The sequence below is a fragment of the Penicillium psychrofluorescens genome (genome assembly GCF_964197705.1).
Source record: "Penicillium psychrofluorescens genome assembly, chromosome: 5".
Lineage (NCBI taxonomy): Eukaryota > Fungi > Ascomycota > Eurotiomycetes > Eurotiales > Aspergillaceae > Penicillium > Penicillium psychrofluorescens.
This window is the reverse complement of record NC_133443.1, coordinates 1,716,637-1,737,029: the sequence shown is the minus strand read 5'-3', so window position 1 is coordinate 1,737,029 and position 20,393 is coordinate 1,716,637. Positions and strand designations below refer to the sequence as shown.

Sequence of the window (20,393 nt, the reverse complement as noted above, 5' to 3'; positions counted from 1 at the left end):
GAGCTAGCCCAGTGGACCTCCGTGTTTGGGATAGCGGCAGCAGTCTGGGGTAGTTAATCAAGTGTCAAAGCAACGATGGTGTGCGATGGCGCGCATAGAAGTAGTGTAGTACTGATTGTCTTCCTCCTACTTCTCTTCCTCCTCCTCCTCTTCTGTCTTCTCTCTTCTCTCTTCCCCCCTGCTTTTCTTCTCTTCCCTCACGCACTCACTTACTTTCTCTGCTCCATCTTCTCTCTCCAACGCGGCGTCTCCTGTCATGGACGAGATCCACGGTTCCGAGAACCCCACCACGACCACCGTGGTGGCCGATGGCTCCAAGAACAACAACAAGCCCGACAAGAGTCTCATCTCGGCCTCGTACGATCTGGGCATTGGCGACGAGGATCCCACCGCCGACGAACTCCACGGCCCCAATGCTCTCCGTCGCATCTCCGCGCCCATCCCCTGGGCAGTCTACACGGTCGCCTTTGTCGAGCTGTGCGAACGCTTTTCCTACTATGGCACCCAGGTTTTGTGTATGTTCCATCAAACATCTTGCGCTTGATCTGCCGCTGACCCGAAAACTTCAGACTCCAACTTTGTGAACCACTCCCTCCCGCTGCCCGCTCCCTACGGTCCTCCAGGCTCGATCCATGACTCTGGAGCTGGTGGTGGCACCGCCCAGGGTGTCTCGGGTGCGCTGGGCAAGGGTGTCCAAACCGCCAATGGAATCAACACCTTCAACACCTTCTGGTGCTACTGCGTTCCTCTGCTCAGCGCCTACATTGCCGACGAGTACTGGGGTCGGTACAAGACTATCTGCTGGTCCATCCTGGCGGCCATCATCGGTCATATCATCCTGGTCATTTCGGCCATCCCGCCCGTCATCGTGAATACTCCGGCTTGTTTCGGTGTGTTCATGCTCGGTGTGATCATTATGGGTCTGGGTACGGGTGGTTTCAAGCCCAACATATCGGCTCTGGTCGTGGAACAAATTCCGGCCGTCAATCTCAAGGTGCGCATGCTGCCCTCCGGGGAGCGCGTCATCATCGACCCTACCATCACCCAGAGCCGCATCTACCATTACTTCTACCTGTTTATCAACATCGGTGCCTTGGTGGGACAGGTCGGCATGGCCTACGCCGAGAAGTATGTCGGATTCTGGCTGGCCTACCTGCTGCCAACTCTCATGTTCTGCACTACTCCGTTCGTCATGTGGTGGGGGCGCAATCGCTACCGTCAGTCTCCTCCGACAGGATCGGTGGTGTCCAAGGCCGCTCAGGCACTCTTGTTCGCCCTGCGTGGCCGCTGGCACTGGAACCCCGTCACGATGTGGAAGCGCACCCACGACGGCACGCTGTGGGAGTCGGTCAAGCCGTCCAACATTGAGCCTGGCCTGCGACCCAAATGGATGACCTTTGACGATGCCTGGGTGGACGAGGTGCGCCGTGGATTCGCTGCCTGCGCGGTCTTCTGCTGGTACCCGCTGTACTGGCTGGCATACGGCCAGCTGACGAACAACTTCACGGCTCAGGCCAGTACCATGACGCTGCATGGAGTTCCCAACGATGTGGTCAACAACCTGGATCCCTTTGCCCTGATCATCTTCATCCCCATCTGTGACTCTTTCCTCTACCCGGGTCTGCGCAAGATGGGATTCCGATTCTCGGCCATCAAGAAAATCGCCGTGGGCTTCTGGCTAGCGGCCTTGGCCATGGTCTGGGCGGCCGTGGTGCAGTACTACATCTACAAGACATCGCCCTGTGGCCACGACGCCAACAACTGCTTCACACAGGACGGCCAGGTCAATCCGTCCCCGCTCAACGTGTGGGCGCAGACCGGCTGCTACGTGCTGATCGCCTTCTCGGAGATCTTCGCCTCGATCACCTCCCTCGAGTACGCCTACTCCAAGGCCCCGCGCAACATGCGATCCCTGATCCAGGCCATTGCCCTGTTCACCAACGCCATCTCGGCCGCTATTGCCGAGGCGCTGAACCCGCTGGCCGCGGACCCGCTGCTGGTCTGGAACTACGGCGTGTTCGCCGTGCTGTCCTTTCTCGGGGGCGTCTTCTTCCTCTTCCAGTTCTGGGGACTGGACAAGGAGGAGGACGAGCTCAACAACCTGCCCGAGGGCCACGCTTATGCCGACGAAAAGAGCGTCGAGGGTCTGCTGGTCGCGAGCGAGATTGGTCCCGTCAAGGGCTGAGGGGGCGATGGTCTTTGCGACGTAGTTCACGTTGACATGTTTATGGGTGGTGCATTCGGTATCTTTTTCTATTCCATAGGAATGAATGATGACCACGCTTTTCCTTTTCTTCAAGTACATAAATAGTCACTAGGGTCCCACCGTTCGTCGATCCCGGCTTGCCGTGCTTATTATTATCTTACCTGCAATAGGATCATTCCCACGCCAAGTGGGTTGGGCCCTCCCATCTGCAGAAACCCCAGCCAGTTTCGTATCCACTCAGCTGTCAGCACATCAACGGAGTGAGCATAAAAGACCGTCAGCATTCAGCCCTCGGTGCACTAATCATAGCCATTGGATCTCCGGAAATAATAATACAGGTGCCTGCTGCGCGGTGGTCCGAGGTACCCGAGTACGAGCCCATGGGTGAGAATCAGGGCCAAGTGGATCAGATCAGCCCGGCTACACCGGCTCGTATTGTGGCTGAGGCCAGGGTTGCACGGCAGACAGGAGTCTGGAGAAATAGTCTTGCACATGGGAGAAGTAACAATTCAGTCAAGTTGGTCAAACTACTAAATACTTACAACATCCCGCCCGTCTTAAATTCGGTGTCCTTCTAGGTCGCGATAGTAGGTCTAGGCGTAGGTAGCGCATACGGCCGCCATCTAGAGCGGGTCCAGTCGCGAAACCACGGATATCAGAGCCTCCGTTCCGAAGCCTTTCATCGCCTTGGCTTCCGGATCGTAGCCGAGAGACGGTACCTAGGGCTCAGGCGGGTACGCGCCTCCAGGCGGCAGGGCGCCGTGTGGGCTAGCGGTCGCCCGGAGCACCACCAGGCCGAGGAGCATAACGGTGAATTGGGTCGCCATGTGGGGGCTGCGCGAGGGTGTGTGCTGGTATGCCCCTTGGGGCTGAGGCGATGGGTTCGCCTGACATCATTGCAGGATCGACACGGACTGGTGCCTCGGAGCTCAGCCTAGTTTCCGGAGGCCCCGGTGCATCTTTCTCGCGATCCACCCCTGGAGCCGGCAGGACTTAAGAATTAACCTGCGTCCTGTCTTGTCTGGGCTTGTTCAATTAACGAGCCAATAAACGGGCACATCATTATATTATTATCCCAGGGCCATGAAAACTGCTGCGTGGTTCTCAACGGCACTGCTGTCCGGTATGTTGGGTTCGGTTTTGATTCGGGTTGCGAGTACTCTTCTAACGGCCCTCCCTTGTCTCCCTTTCTTCCTTTCCCGCTTCTGGCACCGTGCTGCGCTGTTTGCTCACCGCTAATTCTCATACCAGGCGCCCTCGCCGCCCCAGCTTCCGATACTGTTGCTGCTGCTGCTCTCGCGCCGGAGATCGCGCGCCGCGCCCTCCCCAATGCCCCCGATGGATACACCCCGACGTCAGTCAGCTGTCCCGGCAGCCGGCCGACAATTCGCAGCGCCGCCAAGCTATCGGCGAATGAAACATCATGGCTAGAAACGCGACGCGGAAAGACACTCTCTGCGATGAAGGATTTCTTCGGCCACGTCCAGGTCGGCAGCTTCGATGTCGGGTCGTACCTCGACAAGATCTCCGGCAACTCGTCCAATCTGCCGAATATTGGCATTGCCGTGTCCGGCGGCGGATATCGCGCCATGTTGAATGGGGCCGGTGCCATCAAGGCGTTTGATAGTCGTACGGAGAATGCGACGACGTCGGGCCATCTGGGGGGGCTGCTGCAGTCTGCCACATATGTGTCGGGTCTGAGTGGTGGGAGTTGGCTGGTTGGCTCGATTTTTATCAATAATTTTACCACGATCTCGGATCTGCAGACTGGTCAGGCCGGTGCTGTGTGGCAGTTGGGGAACTCGGTCTTTGAGGGTCCGGATTCTGGCAGCATTCAGTTGTTGGATACCGCGGGCTACTTCAAGGACCTGGCAGATGCGGTGGAGGCGAAGAAGCACGCTGGGTTTGATACGTCTATCACGGATGTCTGGTATGTAGTGTTGGCTGTTTTGTCGCAAATGAAGCCCGGTGCTGACGAGCTTGCAGGGGCCGCGCGCTCGCCTATCAGATGTTCAATGCCTCTGCCGGAGGCATCGACTATACCTGGTCGTCCATTGGGATGACCCCGGAGTTCCAGAACGCGGAGTATCCCATGCCGCTAGTGGTCGCAGATGGCCGTTACCCCGGCGAGACGGTCGTCGGCGGCAACGCAACCGTCTACGAGTTCAACCCCTGGGAATTCGGCACCTGGGACCCAACGATCTACGCGTTCGTCCCGCTGGAGTTCCTGGGTTCTCGCTTCTCCGGCGGAACCCTGCCAGACAACGAAACCTGCGTGCGCGGCTACGACAACGCAGGCTTCATCATCGGCTCCTCGTCGACGCTCTTCAACGACGTCATCACGGAGCTCAACACGGGCAGCCTTCCCGCTTTCGTGACGGATGTCCTCACAGACGTGTTTCAGAGTGTCGACAAGGCCGACGAGGATATCGCTGTTTACGAGCCGAGCCCGTTTTACGGGTACAACAACGCCACGTCGCCGTACGCGCAGCAAACCGAAATGGACGTGGTCGACGGTGGCGAAGATCTCCAGAATATCCCGCTGCAGCCGCTCATCCAGCCCGACCGGCACGTCGACGTCATCTTCGCGGTCGACTCGTCCGCCGACACGGAGACCGTCTGGCCGAACGGCACCTCGCTCGTGGCCACGTACCAGCGCAGCCTCAACTCCAGCGGCATCGGCAACGGCACGGCCTTCCCCGCCGTGCCGGACCAGAATACCTTTGTGAACCTGGGCCTGAACACCCGGCCCACTTTCTTCGGATGCGACAGCTCCAATCTCACGGGTCCCGCGCCCCTGGTCGTCTACATACCCAACTACCCCTACTCCTACAACTCCAACACCTCCACCTTGCAGATGTCATACGACGACTCCCAGCGCGACGACATCATTTTGAACGGCTACGAGGTCGCCACCATGGCCAACAGCACTCGCGACGGCAACTGGACTGCCTGCGTTGGTTGCGCTATCCTCAGCCGCTCCTTTGAGAGGACGAACACCGCTGTCCCGGATATCTGCACCCAGTGTTTCCAGCGCTATTGCTGGGACGGCACTGTGAACTCCACTCAGCCCGCGCCGTATGAGCCCAGCGCGTCGTTGACGCTGGATAGTGCGGCGGCGACTTTCATGCCGGCTATGCTGGCCACTGCCGTGGCAGCGGGTGTGGCTCTCTTCGCGGTTATGTAAATTATTTAAATTGAGACTTTTGGGATTGGCACGGGGTACGCTGATCGTACTCTATCATGTTTCTGGGGAGTGTTTGATGAATCCGTAGAAGGTTATGATAATGAATCATGTATTTCCAATTTATAGGTCTCTTTGGGGTATTTGCTGGTAGTTCCTTGACAGCAATGATATCTTTCCATCAGCTACTGTGTTGTCTGGAAGATATATATTTCTGATGTTTCCAGTATTCTCCAGGGTTATTCTTGCATATTCAATCTAGAGTGTGGAAGCGAATAATCACGAAAACAATAAATCAACACCACAACTAACTAGTTTATGCCAGTCCTGCAGAGTCCGCTTATAGCTACGGGTCAGGGACCACTGGTTCGTGCCGTTGCCGGGACAACACGGCCACCGCCAAACACGGGACCCGCGGATTGTTTGGAATCCCGGAACCTACTCCGTACATACTATGTAACCGTTGACCAGCCTCACCCGAACACTTCATTTATTATCGACGACTATCGCCATTAATACTCAGTCTCAGCACTGTCTGTCTGCATTGACTACGATTGCAGCTTCTCACCATGACCACGGCGTGCTGCCACTAATTGCGAGCTGCGACAACCACAACAACATCAACAAACACCACCCACCCCGACCGTCCTTGACAACCACCCACCATGGCGCGAGCCGCTGTCATCCCTCCATCCCCTGTGAAACGCGCGCCTCGAGTGTCCAAGGCTACGACGAAAACCACCGCCAATGCAAAGAAAGGAGCTCCGCGCAAGCCGACGACGGCGACACGCGACACTGCCGACCAAGACTCGAGCGACACGGACGATGAACTCGGTCTGATAACTACATCCACCAACACCAAACAAGGCAAGGAAGTTAAGCCTGCGAAACCGCGCGGGCGCCCGCCCGGTCGGCCGGCGACCAAAACGGCCGGGCGGCCCAAGAAAGCTGCTGCTTCCATGCCTGTGCGGGAGGAATCGAGCGATGACGACGATGGAGAGGAGGACGAGCTCGCTCCTGTGCAGGAGGCGCCGAAGAAGCGTGGACGACCGAGGAAGAATCCGCTTCCTGTTGAGAGTGCCGCCAAGGCTCAGACAGCGCCGAGGCCCCGGGGACGGCCGCCGAAGAATGCTGCCGCGACGGCTACGGCTTCGACTGCAGCTACGCGGAAGAAGACCCGGGCTGCTGCTGATGCGGATGCGTCTGCTGATGACGCGCAGCCTAAGCATATTCTCGTGGCGACCAATTCGACTACCATGCGCTCGAATCTCTTGCGGGGGCCCGCGAAGAAGAAGACTGTGACTTTCCAGGACGAGCGTGCCTCCGAAGAGTCTGACCATGAGAACTCCTCTGCTCCTGCCGCTGGGCGAAAAAGGGGTGCTACTGCCACTCGTGCTGCGAAGACGGGTCTTGCGGGCACGCCGGCTCGCAAATCTGCTGCCAGGGGTCGAAAGCCCGTCGCGGCCCGGAAGGGTACCAATACTTCCCATCCATTGACTCCTAAGAAAGCCAAACAGATGTCCAATTTGATGACGGACTATACGAGCACAGACGGCGAAGAAGATGAGCTAAATGCTGCCAAGGATCCGATCAAGAAAGATATCAAGCTGGTCATCCACTCGCCTATCAAGCATGCCTCAGACAATCAGGGCTTGATGTCCCCCGTGCGAAGAGTCAACTTCACCCCGAAGAAAGCCTCCAGTTTTATTGACGAGAATGGCGAACCGAAACAAGCCACCCCGAAACACGGATCAGAATCCACTACCGGCCTCAGTTCGCCGGTGCGGAAGATCAACTTCACGCCTAATCGAATCCACAACCCCGTCCCGGAGAATGGACACCTTGCCCTTCCGCCGGGCAAGTCGATCGACTTCAGTGACTCAATTATGATGTCCAGCCCTGCCCGGCGGCCTCCCGCCTCGCCTTTCCAGTACAGCCTCAAAGATACCCCGAACCGTGGCCATGCTGTTTCCCGTGCTGAGATGGGTCCTCCCCCAACCTTTGATTTTACACCGGGACGTTCCTCACCTCTCAAGATGTCTCCGCGTAAGGGCCACCTGGGAGCTTCGTTCTCGCAGTCATCGTTCAAGGCTAGCACACAAGCGCCTTCGCTTCCGGCTAAGGCGTCATTGCTCCAAAGCCCGGCGAAGAAAGTGCCTTCCCCTTTCAAGGGCTCCATGACCCGCTCCATGTCTCCGGCAAAAATGGCGGCAAAGGACCTTCCACCTCTGGAGGACGATGTCTTCATTGATAAGTCGGATGCTTCGGAAACCCAGCACCGTTTTTTGCCTCCTCAACATATACCCTCGGATGCTCCTACTGTCGACGAGGACTACCAGATGGTTGAAGAAGTTGCCCGCGATATCTTTGGCATCGACCTTCGCTCGGACGGCAAGTCTTCCTCTTCTCCTGCGCAGGAAGATACCGCTACAGTTGAAGAGGAGCTGGGTGATGTAGCACTTGACCATGATGAGAATGACGCTGAGGATGCAGAGGATCTGGAGGATCCTACCACCCAGTCAGAGCATGAATTAGGCCGTCATGTTCAGTATGAGATTGAGGAGGCGGAGACAATCTGCTTTGACAATATGGAGCAGGAACAGGGCCTTTATATGGTTGATGAGGAGGAAGACCTCCCAGAGACAAGTCCTGTCCGTATCTCCAAGAGCCCAGCACCAGTCTCGCGAGAACCGACGAGCGAGGCAGATGCTCAGTCGATTGCCAGTGTACGATCACCATACCAGCAGACACTCGACTTCACTGATGCTGAGGACTCTCCGACTGTTATTCATCACTCTCGCGAGTCTCTTGGGCTGAGGCATGACCAAGACGATGGGGAGCTGGACGACGACTATTGTATCAACAACTCTGTCCGCTATCCTGATGAAGAACACGAGCCCTCTAGCGAAATGGACGCACAGGATGGCGATGAGGTTACGCTGGTGGGGTCAGAAGCAACATGTACCATGGTCTCTCACCCTGTTTCGCCATACGAGATCAACGAGGGCTCCAACTTCACCAGTCCGTTTCAGGGGAGCATCCCCCCTTTGGCCCCGACTCCTCCAGTGGGCGAAGCTACTCCCATGTCCTCTCACAAATCGGATACACCCAACAGCAACAGGAGCGAGTCTAACAATGCGACTCTGAATTTCGGCTCTAACGCCTACAGAGATGTCGAAGACAGCCCTCTGAATGAGACTACCCAAACTGAATTCCCCACGCCAGCGGCACGCATCTCATCGACTAGACCAAGCATTATTGGACAGCGGAAGTCTCTCGGTGTCGACTTAGGGTTCACACCGCTGGCTCAGCAGTTCAACAGCTGGGAATCCGAGACCCCTTCAAAAGCCGGACCAGCGCGACCCCGTCGCCGAGGGGTGTTCTCGCTCGTTGGTCCTCTGGAAAAGGCCACTACTACTGAGGCAACTCCCCAAAAGTCGGAGCGTGTGCCGCGAGCTTCGTTGGCAAATACTCCGTCATTGCTCGGCCAGCTTCCCCTTCAGCCTCGCAGTGATGATAGCTCCATGTCGCCCGAGAAGCCTCGAGAGCAAGTATCTCCTATGAAGGAACACGATATGATGGAGTCGCCATCACTGCACAGTGATATCTTTGAGGATTTGAATTCTCCCGCAATCGAGACTCCCAAGAGTGTGCAGATCCCTTTTCGAAGTGTGATGCCCGCGAGCGAAAATGCCGACGAAGAGGATGATGCCGAGCCAGACAACGACAAGGAGAATAGCCCTGCTCCCGCCCTTCCGCTGGCCACGCCGGTGAGGGCTGCACCCCGCCATATGCAAACCTTTCACACCGTGTCCAAAGTCCCTTTAAAGGGCGAAGGATCAGAATCACCGCTGAAGCTGCCGCGGAAGAGAGGCCGGTCCCTGGAGGGCGGTTCTCCAATTCGGTCTTCGCCACGGTCCCGCAATGCCATCTTTCTCCCGCGCAGTGAAAGTGCGTCTACTCTTTCTCGGCCGCACAAATCAGCTCGCGTTGAGAGAAGCGCTAGTCCTCCGAAGCGCCGCATCAGCACTCCTAGGAGGCCAAGTATGCGACCTCCTTCTATGGGTCCTCCTCGGACTTCCTCTGTCGCTGGCAGTCCTGGGAAGACACCCAGACGCAGCAGCGTCCAACAATTCTCCCTGGAACCACCTCCATTACCGTCGTCCGTGGCAAGCTCCCCTAAGAAAACTCCGCGTCCAAACTTCGGCGCCAGCAAACCCGTTCTCCGGGGCGCCGTCGTGCATGTCGATGTCCACACCACTGAGGGAGAGGATGCATCCGGCATCTTCGTAGAGCTCCTGCAGCAAATGGGGGCTCGGTGTGTCAAGACTTGGACGTGGAACCCGCGATCCAGTATGTCGCCCGTAGATGGAGTCGAGCCCAGCTCCAAGGTGGGAATCACCCACGTTGTCTACAAGGATGGAGGTCTCCGGACGATGGAAAAGGTCAAGTACGCCTCTGGCCTCGTGAAGTGTGTTGGCGTTGGCTGGGTTCTCGAGTAAGTCATCCTTTTGGTCAAATTACATCCAGATAGATCTTCTAACCCAATTCCTCTAGTTGTGAGCGAGAGAGCCAGTGGCTGGATGAGACCCCGTACGCTGTTGACAGCACCATCATCCCACGCGGGGGCGCCAAGCGCCGCAAGAGCATGCAGCCGCGTGCTCTGAGCAACGTGAACGGCACTCTCGTCCGCGTCTCGGAACCCTCAACCCCCTCCGCCAGCGGCCGCCGCTGCGGCGCCGACTGGGGTGCAGTGGAAGGATTCCGCAATCTCACGCCCCCGACTCCCCGACAGGGATCACCATCTACCCCCACTCAGGAATCTTCTGCTGGCGGTGACGATGACGACCACTACCGTGTCCCCGAGACACCGGGGTATAATTTCGCCAACCTCGACGCCATCGGCATGTCGCCCGCAACACCTTACTTCCTCTCCAACCGGGCCAAACTCGTTCAGCAGTCCTGCCCACCGAAGCAGAGCAATCAAGGTCTATTCGCCGGATCCAGCAAGCCATCATCAAATATCTTCCAGATTGAGGAAGACGATGAAGAAGCGCGACGTCAGAAGCGGTTTCAGATGGAGGCTGCGCGACGGAAGAGCCTAGCCTTTAAGCCTCAAGTTGGGAGTCCTCTAGGGAGGTAAACTCTCTATTCTATCTTTAAATTTCTTTTTGTTGGTCTATCGTTGTATTCTACTATTCTTGGGCAAAGCCGCTCTGTACATATGGGGGCTACCATGGGGTTTTATTTTGGATTGGTCAGACTGGATAGGTGGATTGGTTGTTATATTATCTATGTTAGATTTTCGAAGTCAATTCAAGGCATCAAGTTGTCACTGCTTTTTTACTTTCTTTGACTATGTCGCAGATCCTCCAAATCATCCAAATCATCGCTAGTACCCAACTCTGCGCCCAAACAACCACATCAATATCAATCCTGCGCCTCGCGATAGAACGACGCAACAAGGAACGCCAACTCCAGTGCCTGCTTCTCATTCAACCGCGGATCACAGAAAGTAGTATATCTCTCCATCAGACCATCCTCCGTCAACCCAGCCGCACCACCCACACACTCCGTGACCGCTTCACCAGTAAGCTCAAGATGCATCCCACCAAGGAACGACCCCGCCGCGCGATGGATCTCAAGCGCCTGCTTTAGCTCCGACAGAATATCCTCGAAATGGCGCGTTTTGACCCCCGACGGCGTAGACTGCGTATTGCCGTGCATGGGATCGCACTGCCACACGGGGATGTGGCCCGACGCCTGCACGGCGGCGATATGGCCCGGCAGGAACTCTGCGACCTTCGCCGCGCCGTACCGCGAGATGAGCGTGACTTTGCCCACCTCCCTTGCCGGGTTGACCACGTCGAGTAGGGCGACCAGCTCGTTGGATGCCATGCTCGGCCCGATTTTGATACCGATGGGGTTTTGGATCCCGCGGAAGAACTCGACGTGCGCGCCGTCGATCTGTCGTGTGCGGTCCCCGATCCAGAGGAAGTGCGCAGATGTCGCGTAAAACCCCGTTGCAGAGTAGTTTTCGGTCCAGGTTGCTTTCGTCGGGACCGGGTGGCGCAGCTCCCGCGTTAGACACTGTTCGTAGTCCAGCGAGAGGCCCTCGTGGCTCGTGTACACGTCCGCTGTCTCGACGCCGCGGTCGTTGTCGATGCCGACTGTGGCCATGAATCGCAGGGCATCCTTGACAGCGCCCACGATCCGCGAGTATTGTTCTTTGATCGAGGGGGTGCGCACATGGCCGAGGCCCCAGTCCAAGGGTGAGTGCAGATCGGCGAGACCGGATGATAGCGCCGCGCGGAGCCAGTTCAGCGTTGCGGCCGAGTGGAAGTATGCTGAGACGAGGCGGGACGGGTCGGGTCGTCGTGACTCGGCGTCTGCGCTGTATCCGTTGATGTTGTCGCCGCGGAAAGCGGGGAGCTCGACGCCATTGACCATTTCGGTGGGTTTGGAGCGTGGTCTGTGGGATAGGTTAGCTTTATTGGTGTTACTTTGACTTATAGATCTATTTCATACTTCGCGAATTGGCCCGCAATGCGGGCGATACGGATGACGGGCTTGTTGGCGCCTGATGCAATGGTCAGTTCTGTCTGTCCGAGAGAAGTAGACATGGTCTTCCTTACCCCAAATTAAAACCAAGCTCATCTGAAGCAACAGCTTAACCTTGGCCTCGATCATGTCTTGGTTGCAGTAGTCAAATAACTCCGCACAGTCACCTGGAAGTCATTAGGATGGGACATGCTGATTTGTGGTGAAACCCTAGACGTACCGCCTTGAAGCACAAAAGCTTTGCCGAGAGCGACATTGCGCAAGCTCTCTTTGAGCCTGACAATCTGGATATGCCGTTAGGACACTCAACACCAATAAAAACGAGGAAGACATACCTCCTGTGTGGTTACCAGCGGAGGCAACCTCTGCAACTTCGATAATGCCTCTTTCATCCCTTCCGCATCTTCGTAGACCACATCTTGCTTGATGGGCTTGTTCACCCACGCTGCAAAAACCCCATTGTCAGTGAAACTAGCACTGCACTCGAGATGTGACGCATACAGGTAGGACTCCAGTCCGCCATGGTGGGATGACTGCAATAGAAGCCGGCGATGCTAGGGGCTAGCAGTGGCAATGGGACTGGTCGGCCACTTGGCAAGACAGTGCAGCGGAAACAGCACCTAGCAGCTCAAGGAGTATCACTGCGCGAAGGAAAGACTCGAACTCGAGCACGAAGAAAGTTCACTGACGAACAAAAAGACAGCTCGGTCAATGCGCTTATTCACGGGGATGACTCATCTGCTTATGTCAATGATCTTTATCTTATCGGTGACGTTGTGTGTTGTGTTGCTTTGTTTGACTTCCTCCTGTCTTTCAGTCTTTATCCCAACGACCTCTTGAATCGCCAAAATGTCCGATTCCATCCCATCTGCCACCGCCGACCCTGATGCAACAGATCAACCCCTCCCCGCTAACGCGGAGGACCGCAAAGCTGCTGCGGCGCTGAACTCGCTCAACACCAATGAGGTGGGCACTGAAGGAGGCCCCGCTAAGCCGCCTGCGGGGACAGATCAAGAGGCTTTGGGGAAGGCGATGAGTCGATTAGAGATTGCGGCGGGACAGGGTGCCGCGAAGAAAGGCCCGGCTGAAATGCAGAAGAAGGAGACTGTGCCGAAGAAGAACGTCAAGGTTGCGGCGACGGACGTGACTCTTTTGGTGTGTTGTACAAAAGAATGTTACTGGGAAATTGTGCTTACTTGTGGAAATAGGTTGATCAACTTGATTTGAATAAGACCAAGGCGACGGAGTTGCTGAAGGCGCATGATGGGGATGCCGGGAAGGCAATGCTGGCTTTTGTTTCGCCTTCGGTCCGTGTGTGAACGTGTCTTCTGCACCCCAGTCAGACAGATGTTCTGATATTTACGATTAAATGAATTTGATGAATGTACAATGCAAAACCCTATGCGGGTCGTTCTATGCCGACCAACCCTCGACAGGTCTGGTCATTTATGTACTGGATATAGAGTCAATCGTAAGCTCCGCCCCGTGGGGGAGCACAAAAACATAAAACAGTCGTCAATCATTCCTCTTCCTCTTCCTCCTCCACCTCCACCTTCTTCCTCTCAATACCTTTCCCCTCGTGGATTGTCCACAGCACAAACCAGCCCGTCAAAGCCTCGGCCGCAAGGACCCACCACACGGCCCCAACCATGTTATGTTCGAGGCCCCATCCAAGGCCCCAGCCACCCAGAAAAGGGCCGAGGGTACGAGCAGCGCTGGCAATACTCTGCGCCACACCGTGAACCGTCCCTAAAACGGACGGATCCGTGGCGCAGTTGTTGACGAGGATGACGGCTGCGGGCAGTACAAAGGTTCGTGACATGACTTGCAGACCTACGACCACGGCAAAACAGGGCCAGACGACCCAGACGAGGCGAGGGAGAACAACGAGAAAAGGCATGAGGATGTATGACAGCGGTGACAAAGGAAGGAAGACACGGAAGGAGGTAAGTGTGCCCAGTTTGGATTGCACCATCGGGTAGAAGAGGATTTGCAGAGGCAGGCCGATAATACCGATAATGGCGGTCGCCAGCCCGACGCGAGACGATGGAAGGCCCAGGCCACCGCTGAAGTGGAAGAAGCCGGTCCTGGAATTCTCGGGAGCTCGCGGCGTAGGCAAAAACACAAAAGTCATGGCGTTGAAGGCGCTAGTATGGATGGCGAGCAAGAACTGCACCAGAAGCGTGAGCAGAACATTCCGAGTCCAGATCTGTCGGAAGCCAGGGCGTTTATGTTTTCGAGGTGGTTGCGGGGCGCGTGTATGCACTGGGCTGGATGGTCCAGACCATGTTCCCACGCTACCCTCTAGGTACATGGAGTCATCGTCCCCGGATCGGGGTAGAGGGCGGTAGTGCCGCGGGCGTCGTGATAGAGCCTGTACTATTCGCTTACCCAAGGATCGACCCCAGTCTGTTCGGTAGCGTGCAACTTCGTGTGTCTGATATTGCTCGTCAGCTACTATTCCTGTGAATGTTCGGGGAACACTGACCTCGTCGAGTCCGAAAAATACCGCGTTCAGAGACGCAAAGATGAAGATCGCGCTCAGCACATTTGGCAAGGCATACGGCCACCGCTGCATCCACCATACACCATCCTTTCCTCCAAACACGGACCCGGGTCCAAAAATCTGTGGAAAACTGTGAGTGGGATCGGCCAACGAGCCTCCCAGAATAGGACCAATGATCACTCCGATATTAAAGCACATCGGCAGCAACAGGAATGCACGCGATTGGTACCTAGACCCGTCAGCGTGAGATCCATTCAAATTTGAGGCGTACATACTTCTTTTCAACAATGATCTCCGAAATCATGGTCCGCATCACACCCACGTTGCTGTTCAGGGCTCCACCCATCGTCCGAAACACCGCCGCGGACACGAACGAGCGAGAGAAACCAAACCCCAAGCATGAGATACAGGTTCCCATTAACCCGATAAGCAGAACTCTCTTCCGGCCCATCCATTCCGCGTCAGCCAGCCGGCCCCACCAGACAGCAGTCAGGAACTGCGCGGCGGTGAAGCTGCCTTGAAGAATACCCGCCTGTCGTGAAATAGTCGAGTTTGGCAACGAAGGATCAAACGACTTGAGCTGGTAGAACATATACGCCTGCAGCGAGGTCTGCGTCAAGGGCTCCGACAGCCGAGCACATGTTAAGATCATCAGCTGCCCTCTCTTCGGCAGCGACATCCATGTCACCGGCTTGTCCTGCGCAGTATCAGGTCGACCGGGCTCGCTGTCATGGTCGTCGTCTTGCACATCTTCATCCACAGATGGAAATCTTCGATGGCCGGGTTTCAGCAGTGGCGCCGGTGCTCGGCTTCTATTGAAACCTGGGGAGGTACCAGCGAAAACCGCGGTGTTCACACTCTCGCTATCGCTATCCGAGGATGATAGGTCGATGTCGTGTGCGGGCGAATCTAGGTCGTCGGCGTGAACAGGAAGGCGGATTTCGCCTGGACTGTCGGGCTGACGGGGTTGGCCCGCCTCTGTTTGGTGGGGAGAGAGCCCCATCAACGAAATAGTAATGAACCCCGCGGGCGGAAATCAGTCACGCGAGTAGAAGAGGCGCGTAGTATCTTGACCGGAGATGCTTGGCAAGCTGTTTTGGGGAACGGTTATGTACACAGGAGAATTTTGGTCTATCTAGGATGTAAAAGAAAAGTCCAGACCGACATTCCAAACAGGCAAAAGCGAAAAAAAGATCCCATGACGCGATTACCGTCCCCGCGCTACCGATAAAGGGCAAAGGCTTGTTCCGCGTGGAGTGCCGCTTTACCCGAAAAAGGATTTCCTCATCTTGACTTTTCTTTTTTTAATTTAGAACAAAAAATATGAGAATAAAGAATGGAGATATACTAGATACTGAAAAGCAAAAAAGCAATTCGACAAATGCGCCGACCGGGATTCGAACCCGGGCCGCTATCTGACTCATATTTGATGGGAAAATAGCATCGTAACCCCTTGACCATCGGCGCAAATCAGGTGAGCTGTTGTATCTTTTTGTGACATTGATGCATTTCCTCAACTGCGCCAGTCAACCATGGTTGACACTGTTTTTGCCTGATCTATAGTTTTGTAGCGATTGCAGTGGTAGTAGAGCCTCATGCCAATAGCATCGAAACCAGTACATTGTTAGAAACGCCCTTCATGTACTCCAGGATGCAACCGATTCTATAGAAACACAAATGTCCGGGTATACCAAAAAGAATTCCCCACAGAAGAACGATCTATATAAGTTAGGAAAAGAAAACTGCTACGCATTGTGCATCCATGCACCCTCAAACACGGAAATGGAAGCAGCAAGGAAACTAGGCGGCGTGGTAGATGCGGTCCACAGACATGTCATCTCTCTTCGAAAGAGCTTTATCAGACCGGGCAACCGATGCTTGACTGTCATCCTCGGTGTCAATTCCTCGTTCTTCATATTTGTCCCAATCCTCCAAAGGGACAGCATCGACAGCTTCGATGCGGTTGAAATCGTCATAGTCATCTGAGACGTCGACCTGGGTAATAGCTTCTTGGCTCGACCGCTGAGGACCACGATCATGCCGGTTTGCTGCATTGTTGTTCGCGCCTTTGCGACAGGGTGGTCGGATAAAATGCAAGGAACGGGGCAACGAAAATGATGGGCGGGACTGTGAGGTGACAGATTGAGATAGACCATTGCTGTCCTTGTTCGGGTCGTTCGGGCCGCGGGCTCGCCTGCCCCGATTGCTGTTATATTGGAAAGCTTTCAGGTTAAAGATCTTGCGCAGCAGCGGCCACCAGCACATTAGGTTGGCGACATAGATGGCAGTGCTGGCTTCGCGGATATACCAGATCTGGTAGGTGGTGGTGTATGGCGAGGCGAAATTGAAGTACTTGTTAAGGATCGCAGCGACAATGGTGAATAGACCCAGACTCATCACGCACATCAGCACGATCTTCCTGCGGCGCTTGAGCTGTGCCCGGATAAGAAGCGGGATCGGAATGGCGAATATCACGGCATCGGAGGAGATGTTGAAGACGGCTTGTGTGATCGAATAGTGCTGGTATGTTGCGCACTGCATGTTCTTCACCGGCATAGCCCAGTATTGGGAGAATGGTCGGCAGTATATTCCGTAATAGGTGACCATGATCACGAAGAATCCGACAGCCACGTATACCGCGAGGATTTTGATATAGAGGTTTGATCGCAGGTTTTGGGTAATCCTGAAGTAGAGAATCAACATGCATGTCTTCACTCCCCAGGTTGAGAACAGCATGCACTGCTCCAGCCCGATAACGATCTTGCTCCCGAAGATCCGGTCGCGGACTTGCTTCGGGTCAGCCATGACCCTGCTATAGTCCTTCGGATCCATAAGGTTGGTTGCATAATGTGCTGATATCTGTATCAAAACAAGCAGGCTCGTATAGATCATCTGGAGTGAATTTGACCGTTAGTCATTTCTCGAACTTGAAGCACAAAAGAAACACTGAACTCACAAAAGTTGCGGTCATAACATAATCATCCACTTCAAGTATCGTGCCGACGGTTAGCAACCGCTCTCTAGAAAAAATCTGAAGATACATACCGAATAGGTTTTTAATGGACCCATTGGCAATGATCCGTGCTGCCCTTTCCTAGTCGTCAGTCTCTTCTCATGCGCACGATTAAGACTTGAAACATACATGCGCCCAACGTATATCACAATACCAATGCTCCAAAAGACCACAGATTCAACAAAAAGCTGGTGAGGAGTGGGTGATGCGTTCCCCATCCTATCGGATGGAGGGACAACCGCCCTAGAAAAGTGCTCAAGCGGCGAATGAGGCGAAGGATGAACAGATCATAGATTTGGATGCGATCAAGATCTCCGATGACAATGGGCACCGGTGCAGACAAGGAGATTGAAATGGCCATGGCCCGCTCTACCGGCCTCTGCACCAAATCTATGATGTTTGTTTTGGCTTCAATATGACCCACCACCAGGCAATTTTGTCGCCATCGGTGAGCTCGGTTAGAGCCCAATCCATTGGATATTAACGAACTACACATCCAAGCGAAGGCAGGGCGCACAGAGAAATGTCAGTGTCGGGCTGGAGGCCGAGTGACAAGCAAGGAGGAATGTGGATAGAAACGCAAGGGAGACCGACGGAGAAACAGGGATCCAGATCGATGGCCGTTTACTTTGGAATGCAGAAAACATCCCTCCCTTCTTGCGCCGAAACAGCAGCAGGCAGGTGCTTCTCGAGTTCCCTTACTCAGTAGCACATCGTAGGTACACGGGCAAGGTACTCCCGCTTGTCCTGCAAGTTGCCTTAAGCGAAGCGCTTGTCTTTCAAATATGGCTAGTCGGTACCAAGAACGGATTATGCACGATGGGGGAGAGCTCCCGATGATCTGCGCGCCTTCTCGGGAGGCGGGTGTTGACAGTTCAGATTCCTGACAAGGGATATCGCTGATTAGATTTCGACCCATCACGATGATCTACGAGACTAGGTCAGGCCAAGTCCAATAGCCCTGGAAAGATTGTTCCCAACGGCGATCAGAAAATATGATGTTAACCGGTTTGAAGATAGGCTTGGTGATCGCGCCGCCCTACAAGGAGCTGCTAGTCTTCCAGCTGATCCCCCAGCTCCAGCGGAGCTCAAATACCAAATTATCTTTCAGCACCAATCGCGTTTTTTATTCTTCCCTTGCTAACTATCTGCTGACTTTGATCGTTATGTGCGGCAACCGCGCCACATCCCTGAAGGATTCCAGCCAAAATTTTCTCCAAGACATAGGTCTTTCCTTCTCTGCGAAATATCTTTGGTTCGGAAATCCCGTTATTATTATCAGCTTGGATCGCATTCATTCCTGATCTCGCCCTAGCAGTTGATTTCCCCACGGCTATGCAAGATCTGCATACACGGTATCAACTTGTCTCATAGAACAGACAATCTTGAGAGCTTGGCCTACATAAAGTGAGTTTGGGACCGAAGAGGCGAGCACCCCGACCAGAACCGAGATTCACACATTCCACAGCTGTCTGGGGCGCCTAAAAAAGGATGAGAACAATGTTGAAGATTCGGGGTGGCCGTTTTTCAGTTGCAAATAACTGACTGCCCTTGTGAATTAATAAGAGGCAAGGAAATTATGAAATTACTGTGCTTAAAAGCGGAATCGGTGTCTCGGAGTTATGCGATACCGCTTATGTTAGAGACGGCTGCCTCATTGGAATGCTAAGAGTCATTGCTCGTCCTTCATCGAACTTTTTGACTATAATACGGTCCATATGTTTTAATTTCAATTTAGCTTGTGCCGTAAACAGCTCGAGGTCAACTTATTGGCTTCATACCTGATGAAGGTCTACGCAAGAATCCGGCAATACAAGCCACCTTGCTTGAATAGGGATAATATGAACTGGTCTCTCTGTATGCTCTATTGCTCTTGTTTGTAGAGGAGAAACTACTTTATCTGTCCTCAAGGGTCAAGTTATCCCTGTGCATATCCGCTTTGGACACAGACTCGCACAATGATGACTTGTGAGTCGAGGACCTGCTAGTAAATACCCAAAACGGTAAACAGTATCATTTGGAGCAAGTGTATGTGCCATGTGAGCGAGGTTGCAGGATTCCTAGCTGGGTCTTTGATACATGAAAATTCATTAATAGCGAAGTTGGAGCTGATAAGAGTGCCGATGGTTTTGACGGACACTTGACACTTGAAAAAGCCATAAGACCACCCATGAGAACACTTTTAGCCCCTGTTAGCGTTTTTGTACTCCGAATTAGAGAGTAAGTTGGTCTGTGTGATGAAGAGTGAAAAGAGATAGCCGAGGGAAAGGGATAGCAACCTTTTGAGGTTACCAAGGGAGTTCTCCTGCCTTATAGAGATTGGCGGAAGAACCATGAGCCCACTATCGACATGGTACCCCGGTCTCTCTTTCAGAAGGGTGACACTCTTGTCTGTCAACCAGATAGCATCTTCCTAATCGAGCTGATTGTATATAGATGCCAACACATCGGTTGTGGTACTGTGGGTGGCTGCATATTAAGGCTTACTGTATGTGGAAGGGTGCAGTGGGGTACGTACAACAACTACATTGGTAAATGTACTCGGAGCTTCATGTCGATTAACATGAACTAGCGGAATTGAAGATCGTGATGGCCCACGATATATATATTTGGTCGAGTAGGCCAATGAGAACGAAATGGCAAAAGCTTCAATAGTAGAATGAAATCATGCAAATTCAAATTGGAAACAGTATTCAAATAGCAACATAAGCATTTTGTTTCAACCGGGTTGTACTACTTGCCTGACAATGCAGTCCGACCTGTCTGCAATCTAGGGCCACCGCAGACAACCAGTTAGCCAAACAAACATTTGCCAATGATGCAGCAGAGAACCAACAACTTGGAAATAAAGTGGATCAAAAATCGAGGGATACGGATACAAAGCAACATTTAAATGCAGGTCAGATTGTTCGATCGAGGATTG

The 20,393-nt window shown here is 54.2% G+C and overlaps 7 protein-coding genes and 1 non-coding gene across 8 annotated transcripts; 4 read left to right on the top strand and 4 right to left on the bottom strand.

The window, feature by feature from the left end:
- Positions 1–256: 256 nt before the first annotated feature.
- On the top strand, positions 257–2,185 carry PFLUO_LOCUS7920 (uncharacterized protein; the record flags this gene model as incomplete). Its single annotated transcript, XM_073785603.1, has 2 exons — positions 257–515; positions 570–2,185. 2 exons carry the CDS (start codon positions 257–259, stop codon positions 2,183–2,185), a joined length of 1,875 nt encoding a protein of 624 aa, XP_073641942.1.
- Positions 2,186–3,289: 1,104 nt separating this feature from the next.
- PFLUO_LOCUS7919 (Lysophospholipase 1) lies at positions 3,290–5,393 on the top strand (the record flags this gene model as incomplete). The annotated part of the gene is made up of 3 exons (XM_073785602.1): positions 3,290–3,329; positions 3,458–4,136; positions 4,193–5,393. The coding sequence occupies 3 exons, from the start codon at positions 3,290–3,292 to the stop codon at positions 5,391–5,393; spliced, it is 1,920 nt and encodes a 639-aa protein (XP_073641941.1).
- A 662-nt stretch (positions 5,394–6,055) lies between these two features.
- PFLUO_LOCUS7918 (uncharacterized protein) lies at positions 6,056–10,533 on the top strand (the record flags this gene model as incomplete). Its single annotated transcript, XM_073785601.1, has 2 exons — positions 6,056–9,888; positions 9,948–10,533. The coding sequence occupies 2 exons, from the start codon at positions 6,056–6,058 to the stop codon at positions 10,531–10,533; spliced, it is 4,419 nt and encodes a 1,472-aa protein (XP_073641940.1).
- Positions 10,534–10,820: 287 nt separating this feature from the next.
- On the bottom strand, positions 10,821–12,474 carry PFLUO_LOCUS7917 (Aromatic/aminoadipate aminotransferase 1; the record flags this gene model as incomplete). Its single annotated transcript, XM_073785600.1, has 6 exons — positions 10,821–11,862; positions 11,919–11,970; positions 12,026–12,118; positions 12,172–12,235; positions 12,287–12,396; positions 12,453–12,474. The coding sequence occupies 6 exons, from the start codon at positions 12,472–12,474 to the stop codon at positions 10,821–10,823; spliced, it is 1,383 nt and encodes a 460-aa protein (XP_073641939.1).
- Positions 12,475–12,800: 326 nt separating this feature from the next.
- PFLUO_LOCUS7916 (uncharacterized protein) lies at positions 12,801–13,270 on the top strand (the record flags this gene model as incomplete). Its single annotated transcript, XM_073785598.1, has 2 exons — positions 12,801–13,106; positions 13,160–13,270. The coding sequence occupies 2 exons, from the start codon at positions 12,801–12,803 to the stop codon at positions 13,268–13,270; spliced, it is 417 nt and encodes a 138-aa protein (XP_073641938.1).
- A 200-nt stretch (positions 13,271–13,470) lies between these two features.
- Positions 13,471–15,460, bottom strand: PFLUO_LOCUS7915 (uncharacterized protein; the record flags this gene model as incomplete). Its single annotated transcript, XM_073785597.1, has 3 exons — positions 13,471–14,388; positions 14,440–14,686; positions 14,733–15,460. 3 exons carry the CDS (start codon positions 15,458–15,460, stop codon positions 13,471–13,473), a joined length of 1,893 nt encoding a protein of 630 aa, XP_073641937.1.
- Positions 15,461–15,839: 379 nt separating this feature from the next.
- Positions 15,840–15,924, bottom strand: PFLUO_LOCUS7914. Its single transcript has one exon. It is a non-coding gene; the product is annotated as a tRNA-Gly (tRNA).
- A 333-nt stretch (positions 15,925–16,257) lies between these two features.
- Positions 16,258–17,289, bottom strand: PFLUO_LOCUS7913 (uncharacterized protein; the record flags this gene model as incomplete). Its single annotated transcript, XM_073785596.1, has 1 exon — positions 16,258–17,289. One exon carries the CDS (start codon positions 17,287–17,289, stop codon positions 16,258–16,260), a length of 1,032 nt encoding a protein of 343 aa, XP_073641936.1.
- Between the last annotated feature and the right edge of the window lie 3,104 nt (positions 17,290–20,393).